Source organism: Gossypium hirsutum, chromosome A12 (assembly GCF_007990345.1).
Source record: "Gossypium hirsutum isolate 1008001.06 chromosome A12, Gossypium_hirsutum_v2.1, whole genome shotgun sequence".
NCBI classification, from domain to species: Eukaryota; Viridiplantae; Streptophyta; class Magnoliopsida; order Malvales; family Malvaceae; genus Gossypium; species Gossypium hirsutum.
In genome coordinates, this window is record NC_053435.1 from 32,643,586 (window position 1) to 32,658,488 (window position 14,903).

Consider the following 14,903-nt stretch of genomic DNA (forward strand, 5'->3'; position numbering starts at 1 on the left):
GGCATTGATATGAGACTTCGTGTAAGACCATGTATAGGACATGGCATCGATATGGGGTCTCGTATAAGACCATGTTTGGGACATGACATCGACATCAACATAAGACTTCGTATAAGACCATATCTAGGATATGGCATCGGTATATAGACCTATGTAAGACCATGTCAGGGACATGGCTTTGGCATTTTATGTGGTGTATGATGATTTTGAATGTCCTTTAGTATTCCAAGTAATTCAACGGGCCATTCAAGATTATGATAAGGAATGTGGGGTAGAATGTGTAATAATGCATGGTACAGGTATGTACGTAAACCTCGTGAGTTTTGGACTCGATTCATGTTGGGAAATTTGGTACGGGCATGAGAGAGTAAGATAAGCATGATGTTCAAATACGTTTGTTATCAATTCTCAATATGTTCATTATGTGTAATATGATAATATGGTGGTAATTGATAGTATGTGTAATCCATGAGTTTCATAACCTAAGTTGTTTATTATTTGCACACGACCTACTAAGTTATATGCTTACCTCTATCTCTTTTTCTCTTTCTTATAGCATCGCCAAGCTAGCTCGGGGATCATGGACGTTGGAGTTCAAGTCACACTATCAACAATTCTTTTAGGGTATATTTGACTTGATACATTTAAGTATGGCATGTATAGGGGACTTAGTATTTTGTTATATGTGTCATATTTGTTAGCTAAAGTGATGGCTCTTTTTGGTATATTATTCCATTTTGTATATGGCCATGAAATATGGCTCATATTGATTATTGGGTTGAAATCCATAAATATTGTTACATGTATGAGATGTGTTATTACTTTTGTGGTGTGTGCCAAATGGTTGATAAAATGTGGAATTTATGCTTGACAGATAAATGATGTCAATTGGCATGGTCACTATATTAATAAAGGTAAAAAAATGTATTGAATGAACTTAACAAGTCAAGGAGTCCCAATTAGGTATACTTGATATGAATTTATCATGCATGAGTTAAAGCTACGGATGTCTAAGTAACACTTTTATGCCATGACAACCACCATTGGCATGTGAGTGTGTGTTGGGGTGGTTAAGGGTGACAAGAGGGCTTGGAAAATAGCCTCAAAGTTGTCCACACGGGTAGACACACGGGCATGTGTCTAGGCCGTGTGTGACACACGGTCAGCCTCATGGGCGTGTAGTTCAGTGGTTTGTCCCCTGCACCCTAGTTTTACAAGTCAGTATGCATGGTAGTAAATACATGGGTAGAGACACGATCGTGTGTCTCAACCGTGTGGAGGACATGGCCTTAGGACATAGGCATGTGCCCAAGCCGTGTGAAGTCTGCACCTTAAATGTGAAAATTAAATTTGCCACACGCCTAGCACACGGGCGTGTGACTTGGCCGTATGATTTTAAATTTATGCTGAAATCATAAACAGAAAGTTACACGGCCTGGGGATACAGGCGTGTTAAGGGTACATGGGCGTGTCTTTGTGTCCACACGGGCGTGTGATCCTGTTTCATGAAAAAATTCCTAAATTTCACGTTTAATCCTGAATCACCCCCGATGTATGCTTTGGGCCTTGTAGGCCCGTATTAGGGACGATGTGCATGTGTATGTATAGTTTTCTGTTTGAAAGAAAATTTGTGGCTCAGTTCTATATGAATGTTTACGTTTTAGACCGGTAATGCCCTGTACCCGTCTTGGTGATGGATACGGATAAGGGGTGTTACATTAGCCCTTTCGAGCTTCTTGTTAAATGGTTCTTGTGAGCTTCCCGTTAAAGCTCTTTAGAGCGTCCCTATAGGTTGTGATCCTACATGTGTTGTGGAGACGCCTTAGCTCTTATGAGCATCTCGTATATGGCTTTTTGTGAGCTTCCTGATATGGCTCGCTTGAACTTCTTGATATATGGCTACCCGTAGCTCTCCAATAAATGGCTCTTCGCAGCTACTGGTTATTGGCTCGCATGAGCTTCCCGATTATGGCTCTTATGAGCTTCATGTTATATATCCCAGATAAGCTTCCTGTTATATGGCTTACATGAGTTTTCTGTTATATGCTCAGGAGAGTGCTTCCCGTTTAAGCGTTCTCATGAACATTCCTGAATATGAATTGACAGATTATAGATTCGTACACTTCATGTGTACTACCCGATATCTATCGATATTCCATAACGTTCAATGGGCAAAGTTCCAATATAAGTTAAGACAAAATCTAAATAAATAAATAATTGTATCTACCTAAAAATATATGGAAATTTCTATACAATGAGCTCATCTTTATTACTTGAAAATTACTTGGAATTCATGACTAACTTGCTTGATGAATATATGTGTTTAGGCAATTGGTCAATTTGCTTTAGATGCATGTTATTTCTATGTTAAATTTAAATGAACTTGAGTGGTAAGTTAAATTCTTGTTATGTGAACTTACTAAGCATTAAATGTTTACTCGATTTTCTTTCCTCTATTTTATAGTACTTGAAAGCTCGTAAAGTTTGGACGTGGGTCGAAGCAACATCACACTATCCTTCAGCTCACTTTGGTATAATTAGTAATACTACCTTTGGTATAATGGCATGTATAGGCTATGTCAAACCAAATGATGAAATGTTTTAGTTGTAAATAGCCATTGAAATGGCTAGTGATGATGTGTTTGGTATTTATATACATAAGGCTATATTATGATTGATATATGTGTATTTAGTATGGTTGAATTGAATTTTAGTAAATTTACATGAAAATTAGGTAAGTTTGAATACATGAACATATGTGATGATATGTCATGCATAATACTTGTATTTGGCTTGAATTAAATGTCTTAAATTGGTTGGTGAATGTGTTTAAATGTTGTTATAGGTGGAAGGCAGATTGGGTGAGAAATATGGCCTTGAAAATGACTTATTTTCATCCACACGAGTAGAGACACGGGTGTGTGTCTCACACAAGGCCACGCACACAGGCGTGTGGTTTGGTCGTGTGCCCTCTACACCTAATTTTTGAAAATTAAATTTTCCACATGACCTAGCACAGAGGCATGTGGTTGGTTGTGTGACACAAACAGAGAGGTACATGGGTATGGACACGGGCTGAGACACGGCTGTGTGCCTTACATTGAATGCCCACACGGCCTGAGACACGGGCGTGTCACTTGGCCGTGTGAGCCACAGGGCCTACCCACAAGGGCGTGTGTCTCCTGCACCTAAGAAATTTTTTTTGAAATTTTGCAAAAAATTCTATGAGTTCTCAATTTAGTCCTAACTTGTTTCTAATACATATATTGAGTCTCGAGGGTCCATTTAAGGGGCAATATGATTGAATATGTTTGAATTCAGTTATGAATAATAAATGACATGAAATAATTGTATTAGTTCTGTAAACTCTAGTAATGCTCTGTAACCCTATTTCGACGACAGAAATGGGTTAAGGGTGTTACATGCACTCACCTTTAAAGAGGGGACCACTAAGGGACCATTAGGTAAAATAACCTCATACTACCTCAGCCAAGGGAATATCAGAGTAGTACAAAGCATGGGGATAACCCATGTACAATGGCCTTACCATCTTGCCGACCACGTGATCACCATGTCCCAGATTTTTTGCTAACGTGGCCTTATTGGGCACGATACCTCATTCCTTATAAATACCTTGTACCACAATGAAAGGGGTATCAGACCTTTAGCCTTTTATCAACCTTAAACACTCTCAGTATTCAACACTCTTAGCCTCCTTGTCTTACCTTCTTTCTCTGGCACTCTACCTATTTAGGTGAATCGACCCTCCTTGTACCACCACCTTCCTCTCCTTGCCTCTTCCCTTGTTGACACTTGTATCGGCAGTTCTTGGCAACACCATTCATGGATTGTCATTTACATAAGTGTTTAGTTTGTTAAGCTTTCATTAGCAAGGTAGCATTGGGAGTTAAATGCTTCAGTACATAGTGACTTTTTATTTGTTATTTTATGAGTCTAGTTCATATTATAAATGTACTCATGTGATCTGCAACATGCAAAGCATATCATTACTGCATGGTTCTACATTAAAATGTCAATTGATAGAGCTTTTCATTTAGAAAATAAGATTGGAGTTTATATCTTAACATGAAATTCTTTCAATTTTTTTAGCTCACAAAGTAAAACATGAACCTAAAATTAGAGCATCAATTTGAACATAAAAAATGACATGCAAAATTGGCATTATGAAGTGATTTCAATGACCCTAATATTTGGCCTCTAGTAGACCCTAAATTTGATCAGTCATTGCATTTCCAATAAAAGGGGTTATTTGAAGTTACCATAAGCATCTTTTTATTATGAATGAAAACTATGACTTCATCCCAAGTGAGTGTTTGGGAGGCAAGCCTTGAAGACATGCTTTGTAAGGTGGAAAGAAAAAAAGGGAAAAGGAAACCAACCATCACTAAATGGGTCTCAAAGGATTGTTGGATATGACTTGTTAGTGATTACGTAACTTGTTTCTAGTGGGTTAATGGCTAGACTGAGACTGAAAGAGAGTGACGGAAACTCTTTTCTTTTTGGGAGAAAACAAAGGGAACACTTTATGTAAATTGAATTATCGTTCAGTTTATAATATTTAGGGAGACCCAAATGGTTGATTTGGATGATGCTAGATATCCTTTAGATGGGCAGTGACATTAAAAGTAGTAATGATGAGATTAGTCAGTGTAATGGTGAGATTAAAATCAATGGTAGAATAGTGTTTGTATTCAAACGCAATTGTAGCGGTGAGGTGAAAATAAGAAATGGATATTTAGGGCATTAGTTTAAAATGGAGTTATAGTTATTAAGGGCATTAGTTTAAAATGGAGTTATAATATAGAGAAATTATTTAATATACTGTAAGTAGAGTTTTTAGACTCCATAAGTAATGTTAGAGGGTTGAAAAGTGTCTTATAAGGATATAGTAAAATATTAAAAAAATATTTTTAAAAAAAGAGACACATATCAAATTTTTAAGACTGCTAGTGTAATAAAAAAAGTATATTGTCAATGTACTAGTAAAATAAAATAAAATAAAATAAAATAACAAACAGATTTTTACATGAAAACCCTTTCGGAAAAAAATCACGGGTAGAGGAGAAGAAAATTCACTATGTCGAATTCAAATCATTACAAGAGGAATAGACTATGTCTATTTATAGGCTTGTAAAGCCATATTCTAGTAAGACTGAAACACCTTATTCTAATCAATATCAAATAGATGGAATTTAATAAGGTTTAAAAAACCTTATTCTAAAATAAAATAAAAGAAGAGTAATTCTGTATGGATTCTTCTTTTATTTTATTTTACCACTGTATTTTATTTAAATAAGGATTCGGGTCACTTAATTCTAACAATCTCCACCTTGACACGAATTCTCAATGAACAAGTTCTCCACCTCTTCCATAAAACCCCTTAAGGGTTTAGCTTCAACAATGGACACCAACCAAGTCTAAGCAATGCTCAAACTTGGTTATAGGAAGTGACTTAGTCATCATATCTGCAGGATTTTCATGAGTGCTAATTTTGCTCACAACAATATCACCACGAGCAATAATATCACGAGAAAAATGATACCGAACATCAATGTGTTTTGTTCTCTCATGAAATATTTGAACTTTTGTAAGGAAGATTGCACTCTGACTGTCACAAAATACAGTACTAATTTGGTCTTTATTGAGTTCACTAAATAGTCCCTTCAACTAGATAGCTTCTTTACAAGCCTCAGTAATTGCCATGTACTCAGCTTCAGTGGTAGACAAAGAGACTGTAGTTTGCAAAGTGGCTTTCCAACTGATTGCATAACCTTCGATTATAAAGATATAACCTGTGAGAGATTTTCTTCTATCAAGGTCTCCAGCAAAATCAGCATCAACATACCCAATGACTCCATCTCTAGTTCTTCCAAACTGTAAGCAAACATCAGTAGTACCTCGTAAGTATCTTAAAATCCACTAAACTGCTTTCTAGTGTTCTTTACCGGGATTTTCCATGTATCTACTAACTGCACTGACTGCATATGATAAATCTAGATGTGAACAAACTATAGCATACATGAGAGATCCCACTGCACTAGAGTATGGAACATGGAACATGGAACATGTGACATGTACTCAATCTCATCATCTGATTGTGGAGACAAAGCCGATGAAAGTCTAAAATGGGTTGCTAATGGAGTACTAACAGGCTTAGCACTCTGTATATTAAACCTGCAAAGAACTTTCTGAATGTACCATTTCTGACTTAAGTACAATTTACTTACTTTTCTATCTCTAAGAATCTCCATACCAAGTATCTTCTTTGCTAGTTCTAAATCTTTCATCTCAAATTCTTCACTTAGTTGGGCTTTAACCTTTCTTATCTTTCCTTTATCTTTTGCTGCTATCAACATGTCATCAACATAAAAAAGTAGATACACAAAAGAACCATCATTGTTTTTCTTAAAGTAATCACAACTGTCAAAACTACTTCATTTGAAATCATGAGAAGTCATAAAGGAATCAAACCTTTTGTACCACTGTCTTGGTGACTGTTTCAAATTGTAAAGGAACTTTTTCAGCAAGCAAACATAGTCCTCTTTTTCTGAGACTGTAAAACCCTCTGGTTGTTGCATGTAAATATCCTCCTCAAGTTCTCTATGCAAAAATGCAGTTTTTACATCTAACTGCTCAAGCTCCAAATCATGTATGGCCACAATACCAAGCAAAGCTCGAATCGAACTATGCTTAACAACTGGGGAGAACACATCTGTGAAGTCCACTCCTGGAATTTGACTGTAACCCTTTGCAACAAGCGTTGCTTTATATCTAGGTTCTTCAACTCCTGGATTCCCTTCTTTCTTTTTAAACACTCATTTACAACGAACAGCCTTTTTACCTTTAGAAAGTTTCACAAGATCCCATGTTTTGTTTTTGTGGAGTGATTCCATCTCCTCTTCCATAGCAAACATCCACTTTTCTGAGTCTTCAGATAACCGCCTCAGAATAATTAGATGACTCTTGATTCACATCTATATCTTCAGCCACATTTAAAGCATAAGCAACTAGATCAGCCTCAGCATACTTCTTTGAAGGTTTACTTTCTCTTCCAGTTCTGTTTTTGGTGATAGAGTATTGCGGTGAAGAAGCAACTCTATTCTCAATTTTTGTACTGGCTTGAGGAGTCGACTCCGTATTAATCTAATGCTCCACCTGCTTTTAATTTTCTTTATTAGAAGAGTCTTTAAGAGATAAGTTAGGTAGTATAGCAATTTCATCAAAAACAACATCTCTGCTAATCACAACTTTTCTATTTTCAGGATACCATAACTTATACCCTTTTACACTAGCTTTATAACCAAGAAAAACACATTTAATGGATCTCGGTTCCAATTTTCCATTATCAACATGAGCATACGCAGGACACCCAAAAATCCTTAAATCAGAATAATTAGCAAGATTACCAGACCATACCTCTTGTGGAGTCTTTTTCTTAATGGCAATGGTTGGGGATCGATTGATCAAAAAACATGCAGTAGAGGCTGCTTCGGCCCAAAATGACTTTGGTAAGTTGGCATTTGACAACATACATTGAACCTTCTCCATGATCGTTCTGTTCATTCGTTCTGCAACGCTATTTTGCTGTGGAGTATGGTAAACTGTCAAGTGTCTCACGATCGCTTCTAACTTGCACAATCTATTAAACTCATCAAAACAAAACTCTAAGCCATTGTCTGTGCGGAGGTATTTTATTTTTTTTCCCGTCTATTTTTCAATCATAATTTTCCAAGACTTAAATGCGGAAAACACATCGCTTTTCTGCTTCAAGAAGAACGCCCAAACTTTTCTAGAAAAATCATTAATAAAGGTTAGCATATAATTAGTTCCACCTTTCGAAGGCACTCTAGATGGCCCCTACAGATCAGAATGAATATACTCCAACGTTCCCTTCGTGTTATGGATTCGTCTGGTGAATCGAACTCTCTTTTGCTTCCCAAAAACACAGTGCTCACAGAAATTCAGTTTGCAAATTCCTTACCCATCAAGAAGTCCTCTTTTTCTCAATTCTATCATGCCGTTCTCACTCATATGCCCTAGGCGCATATGCCAAATTTTAGTAATATCATCATCTGTCAAGGAAGAGGAAGCAACAGCTACATCACCAGTAATAGTAGAACCTTGCAAAACATATAACTTGGCAGTCTTTCTCTGCCCTTTCATCACAACAAGGAAACCTTTGGAAATCTTTAAAACCCCACTTTCAACTATGTATCTGTACCCTTTTGAATCAAGAGTACTCAATGAAATTAAATTTCTTTTCAATTCTGGAACATGTCGTACATCACTAAGTGTTCTGACAACTCCATCAGACATCTTAACTTTAGTTGTTCCAACACCTGCGATTTTACACGAAGCATTATTTCCCATCAAAATAATACCTTCAGACACTATTTCATAAGTTGTAAACTAATCCCGATTGAGACTCATATGGAAAGTGCAGCCTGAATCAAGTATCCACTCCTCGCTCACTTTAGAATTGTTGACTGAAGCTACTAAAATTTCACCATCGTTGTAGTCTTCTACAATATCAGTTTCACTGAAATTTTCTGGTTGTTTTCCCTTTTGATTCGCAGCCTCCTTTTTAATCTTGTTCTGTAGCTTATAGCACTCAGATTTAATGTGCCCTTTCTTCTTGCAGAAGTTACAAGTTTTACCTTTGTTTGAAGACTTTAATCTACCCTTAGATTTACCACGAGGATTCTGTTCCTATTTCCTTCCACGATTATCATCAACATTCCGATCTTGTCTCCCACGAACAATGAGACCCTCTCCCTGAGAGTCAAGTTTAACTACAAGATGCTTCATCTTATCATACGAGGTCAAGGAATCATAAACCTCATCAACTGTGAGAGACTCGCGGCCATATAAAATCGTGTCTCTAAAGGTTGAATAAGACGGTGGCAACGAACAAAGTAGAATCAACCCTAGATTTTTCTTATCATACTGAACCTTCATGGCTTCCAAGTTTGAGAGAATTTCTTTAAACACTGTTAAGTGTACGTGTACTGACGCACCTTTCTCCAAATGATGAGCATAAAGACGCTGCTTCATATGCAACTTGCTTGTTAGAGTTTTTGACATGCATATTTGTTCTAACCTCTTCCATAATACAGCGGCGATCTTCTCTTTCATCACATCCTTCAAAATTTCGTTAGACAAATGCAAATATAATTGTGTTAACGCTTTTCGATCCTTACGCTTCTTCTCTTCATCTGTTAATGTCGAAGGCATCTTATCTATCCCTAGCAGGGCATCCTCCAGATCCATCTGCGCAAGAACTGCTTGCATCTTAGCCACAACACAAATCTAGTGTTGCGATCTAACAGCGGAATTTCATACTTCAAAGACGACATTACCGTGATCGAGATGAACAACCCGAAAGCTTTGATACCACTTTGTAAAAAAATAAAATAAAATAACACACAGATTTTTACGTGGAAACCCTTTCGGGAAAAAACCACGAGCAGAGGAAAAGAAAATTCACTATGTCGAATTCAAATCATTGCAAGAGGAATAGACTATGTCTATTTATAAGCTTGTAAAGTCATATTCTAGTAAGACTGAAACATCTTATTCTAATCAACATCAAATAGATGGAATTTAATAAGGTTTAAAAAACCTTCTTATAAAATAAAATAAAAGAAGTGTAATTTTATATGGATTCTTCTTTTATTTTATTTTATCACTGTATTTTATTTAAATAAGGATTCGGGTCACTTAATTCTAATAGTACTAAAATACTCATCCTATAATATAATAAATAATTATTTAAAAGCATTTTGTATGAAATATTAAATTAAACTTTTGTTAAATAACAATTAAAAATATTAAAACCATTTTATGAATTTTATAAGATTATTTATTTGATGAATTATATACAGAAATATTAAACTACGGTGGGATATGCATTTCTCAATTATTTCACTTTCTTTTTACCAAAATTATACAAATTTATTAACTTGATGAATTTTAGATACAAATGTTTATTACTTTTATTAGAAAAATGAAGCATTGTGTGGCTGGGTTATTACTGTTAGAACAAACGCAGGGTCATAATTGTCAAATAAGAAGCCAATGTTTGTGAAATGCAAAGCCAACGGGTTTACTGGAGGTAAAAGGTTCAGTAAAAAATTTCAGTTTCAGTGGATGAAACTCACTCCACTGCTATCATCCAAAGGGAAGATAGTTGTGAGATTGAACAAAAATGGAGTCTAGACACACCTCGTTGGTGTGAACTGTGCATCATCATTGTGATTATATTTCATTAACCACTTCCTCGATTTATTGCTTGAGTGGCTTTTCCTTCTTTTTCCTTTTTATTTTTTCCTTTTGGATTTCATTAAATAAAATAAAATAAAAACCTCTTCAATATCTTTTAATTTCGAAACCAGAGTAAATTAGTTCCTTTCAAAAAAAAATTAAAGCATTTAAATTTCTACCAATTTTAAAAGTGAACAACTAAGGACAATTAATCACAATATTAATATCTTCCGTCAATTATACATAATTTTAATTCATATAAAAATAAATTTAATTTTTAATATTTATATATTTTGTCATTTTAGTCATAATTTTAAAAAATTCAATAAATTGAACTTCAACATTTACACATTTACACAAATTTTACTGGATAAATTTATTAAATTGAAATCAAATTAATAAAATAGATAAATTTTGGGAGATAAATTTATTATTATAAAGATCAAAATTATGTAAAAGAATATTAAAATCGTGATTGATTGTTGTTACTTGTTGAATTTTGAAATTAACATAAATTTAGATCTGATTTTATGACACAGGCCATTTTGTTAAATTTGGTAAAAAGAAGAGTTTTTGTATGGAAAAACACAGCCATGGCGACTTGATTTTATGAGACGGGTCAGTTTATTAATTTTGGTAATAAAAAAAAGTTGTTAAGTGAAAAAACACAGTCTTGACGACTCCACCAGGGGTCGAACTCAGAGCCTCTGGCTCTGTAGGCCAGCGCCTTATCCATTGGGCCATGGCGTCCCTTCGTTATACCTAAGAATAAAACTTCATAAATAAACTTAAAAGCACCGAAACCAGGCTATCTGCCTATAATGATTTACTTTAGGCGTAGTCTTTGCCCTTTGCTCCGGCTGGCAAAATGAAAGGGAAAGGAAAGGAAGTGGGTAATATGGTTTCTACTTTAATATGTGATATTTTATAATTATTTCAATTATGCTGCTAATTTAGCTGAATTTGGTAGAAGCCAGCCAAAAAAAAGTTGTTTTCTTTGTTCTTTTTTTGAGAATATGAATGGAATATAGAATCAGACACCACTCAAATCGACAGACAAAAAAGCTAGGAAGCTGTGGTGTAAAATATCTTTGTCTTTCGGGGGTGAATTGGATTGGATATTAAAAGGAAGGAAATGGGAATGAAAAAGTCTTTGAGGAGCAAAGCTGTTCACTTTGTAACTGATCTTACCACTGGCCTTCTTAAACCCATTTCTGATAAATCCTCCTCGCCTCTTCACCCTCCTCCTGTAAGTCTCTCTCTTTCTTTGCTTTATCTTGAGAATGCTTCTTCCTCCTCCCCCCCCCAACCCCTCTTTATTTATGCTTTTGAGTGCTTATCATAATTATGATCATCAAAGATGATCTTTGCCATTGTTCATCTGTTTAGTCAATATCCCAAATAATGTTTAATTGTGGGCAGCCTAGATATAGATTTTTCATATGCTTTAGTAGATTGTTTTGATTTTTCATGTTTTCAATGTATTTGATTGGGTTTTGCAAGGTTACATCTTTTATTTTCCTTTCTAATTATCATTATTGTTTGTTTTCTTCTCTTTTTCCCCTTTCTTTTTTGGGTCTTGGTTAATCCTTTCTTGAGATTAGGATTATTGAACTGATTGTGGAAATTCTTTGTTTGAACTTCAGCGATGGTTTAAAAGTGCAAGTTCTATTGTATTGTGATTTGAAACTTATCTCCATTGAAAAAACTTGCATTAAGAATCTCAACCTTGTCAAAGAATAAAAAGGTCTATGATTATTGAGTAGTTAATCTGTTTTGAAGTATTACTAAGTTACTCTGTTGAAAGCCTGCAATCACATACGATTTCTTTGTGGTAGGAAATGTGAGTAGGTCGAAAAGAAGCCAACTAGAGAAAGAGTTAATCAGCAAGGAGGAGGATGGGGATCTAGTTGATGGCCCTGATACGTCTTCTTTTACTGCATTCCTCTATTCACTGTTGTCTTCTTCGGAATCAGGTCAAGATTTGAATTAGGATGAGCAGAATGATAATCAAGAAGAAACTGGTGATTCATCCGACAACATAATGAAAGAGAATGGTAGAAGGAAAAGCTTACTTTCTAGGGGTAAGCAATCACTTAGAGCTCTTTACCAAGCTACTAGGATCAGTGGAAACAAAAATAAAGACAAGGGCGATTCTGACGTGAAAAGTGACGATGAGGGTGATGCTAAGATCGATGGGCTCAAGATGAGACATATGCAAAATGTTAAGGAGCCTTTGGCTTTGGGAGAACTTCCTGAAGCTTCTGAACCGTCATTGCTTCTTACAGAGAAAACAAGAAATGCCCTTTATGCATCACTTCCTGCAATTGTTCAAGGGAGAAAGTGGTTATTGCTCTACAGGTGAATACTGTTGTTTCTCGGTTTCATGGATCGACTTTGGTGTTTCATTTGGATATATAATTTTGCTTATACTGAGAAATAGTTATTTTTCCTTCATTGATATATCTCTGTTGGCCTTCATAGTACATGGAGGCATGGTATATCACTGTCAACATTGTACCGAAGAAGCATGCTCTGGCCTGGTCTCAGTTTGCTGGTAATGGTTAAATGACTTTCTCCTGTTACTTTTTTTTTTTTTCTTTTTTCTGTTCTTTCACAGCATATTTTAAGTCTTCAATGCAGTCATACTTAATACTTATCAGGAATGTCATTGCCATGGACCCATGGTCCGAATATTAGTTGGACATGCCTGTATCGTTAACTTAATGAATTTATATATTCTGAGAACTCATTCTATGTTATGTGGCTATGTCTACAGATCTCTGTATTCTTGAACTCTTTTTCCAATTCATATTCAGTTCTTGCATTTCATCTTTTATACCAATGATGTGTTGACTTCAAATCCAATTGTCTTTTATCTATGCTTGAAGAAGGAATTTCATAAGCTATAAACATGCTTGATGTCAGATTCCTTATCGAGGTTATTTTCCCAGTGCTAGTCCTTAGGCAAGGAAATCATTCATATTTTTTGAGCACTTAGGTCAAGGGCTCAAAGCATTTTGTTTTATCTTATAGGTTGTTGGAGACCGTAAAGGTGCAGTGTTTGGTGGTCTGGTTGAGGCACCCCTAAAACCAACTAATAAGAAATACCAGGTGATGCTAGAAAACACCTTTTTTTTTTTTTGTATCCACCAATATTTTGTATAAATATATTCACATTTTATTTTGATTTTTGAACAGGGAACAAATAGTACCTTTGTTTTCATGGATAGACCCGGGGACCCAGTTATATTCCGTCCTACAGGTATTCCCATCTTTGTCTACCGTTTCCATTGTCACGTGTATTGATTACAAGCTGTTCAAACATCAGAGTATGCTAGTGCTGAAAATGTTACTATGGAATGATGTTTGTGTTTTAGAACATAAGTATATTGACTACTGAAATAACATAAGTATACTAATCTGGTCTACTTGGGGGCTTGAACTGATGATTGGCTCTTCTGGCTTTCTTTTGTATTTAAAACAGTTCCTGTCTAAGGAAACTTGATATATCTAACTGCAAATGTGGAACAGGTGCAAATCGATATTTCACTCTGTGTTCCACTGAGTTTCTGGCAATTGGTGGTGGTGGCCATTTTGCACTCTATCTAGATTGTGATCTGTGAGATATATGTCCTTTCTGGTTCCTTTTTTATATTTAAAAAATCAGAAGCCCTCAACCCCCCCCCCCTCCTTTTCTTTCTTTCTTCTCCTTTAAAATAGAATTCTTTTGTTAATTACAATAAGTTTGATACGAAACAATGCTTTTTGATATGTCCCAAATTTTATGTAAAGCTTGAACGGATCTAGCTCATTCTCAGAAACCTACGGAAACCCCTGTCTTGCATTATCTGAAGATTTTGAAGTAAAGGAGATTGAGGTACGCCTGTCTATCTTTCTCTTTCTCCATTCTACAACCATGTCACTGTTTTGTTTGCTTCATGAATTCATATTTGGCTTGTTTATAATTTTATCATATAGATGCTTCATTAACTTAATCCTTATATTACAGTTGTGGGGCTTTGTATATGGATCAAAATATGATGAAATACTTGCTTTAAGTAGAACAGAGATGCCTGGAATTTGCCGATGGTAAAACACCCTTCGAGCATGATGCTATGCTTCATTAACTTAATCCTTATATTACAGTTGTGGGGCTTTGTATATGGATCAAAATATGATGAAATACTTGCTTTAAGTAGAACAGAGATGCCTGGAATTTGCCGATGGTAAAACACCCTTTGAGCATGATGCTGTTTTTACTTCTTCCTTGTGATCATCGACTACTGGGTGAGTTCTGATGATTTCTCATTTGGTACAATCATCCTTTTCCCGAGTGTCGACATAATTAACTGGATTTGGAATATTTCGTTGTATATATCCTTTCACTGTTTAATTATGCTTGACTTGTATATACTTCCGGCATCAAAGCTGAATTGTGGCTAAATGTTACTGAGAATATATGGACAAGTCAATATATTTTATTTTCAGCAAAGTTAAATCCAATCTTTACTCATTTACAGGGCCCAATTTGGAGAGTAATAAATCACTTCTTGAATCATATTTTCATTTCATATTAGTCATATTCATTTTTGAAGAGTTGCAAATTTAAAAATATT

At 35.4% G+C, this 14,903-nt stretch overlaps 1 protein-coding gene across 1 annotated transcript; it reads left to right on the forward strand.

Moving 5' to 3' along the window:
• Positions 1-11,118: 11,118 nt before the first annotated feature.
• Positions 11,119-14,779, forward strand: LOC107925516 (oxidation resistance protein 1). The gene is given in 8 exon segments (XM_041084134.1): positions 11,119-11,533; positions 12,092-12,645; positions 12,769-12,841; positions 13,321-13,398; positions 13,486-13,549; positions 13,819-13,906; positions 14,080-14,164; positions 14,297-14,779. Coding segments are annotated over 8 exon segments (1,140 nt in total). The 5' UTR covers positions 11,119-11,419; the 3' UTR covers positions 14,381-14,779.
• The last annotated feature ends 124 nt before the right edge of the window (positions 14,780-14,903 follow it).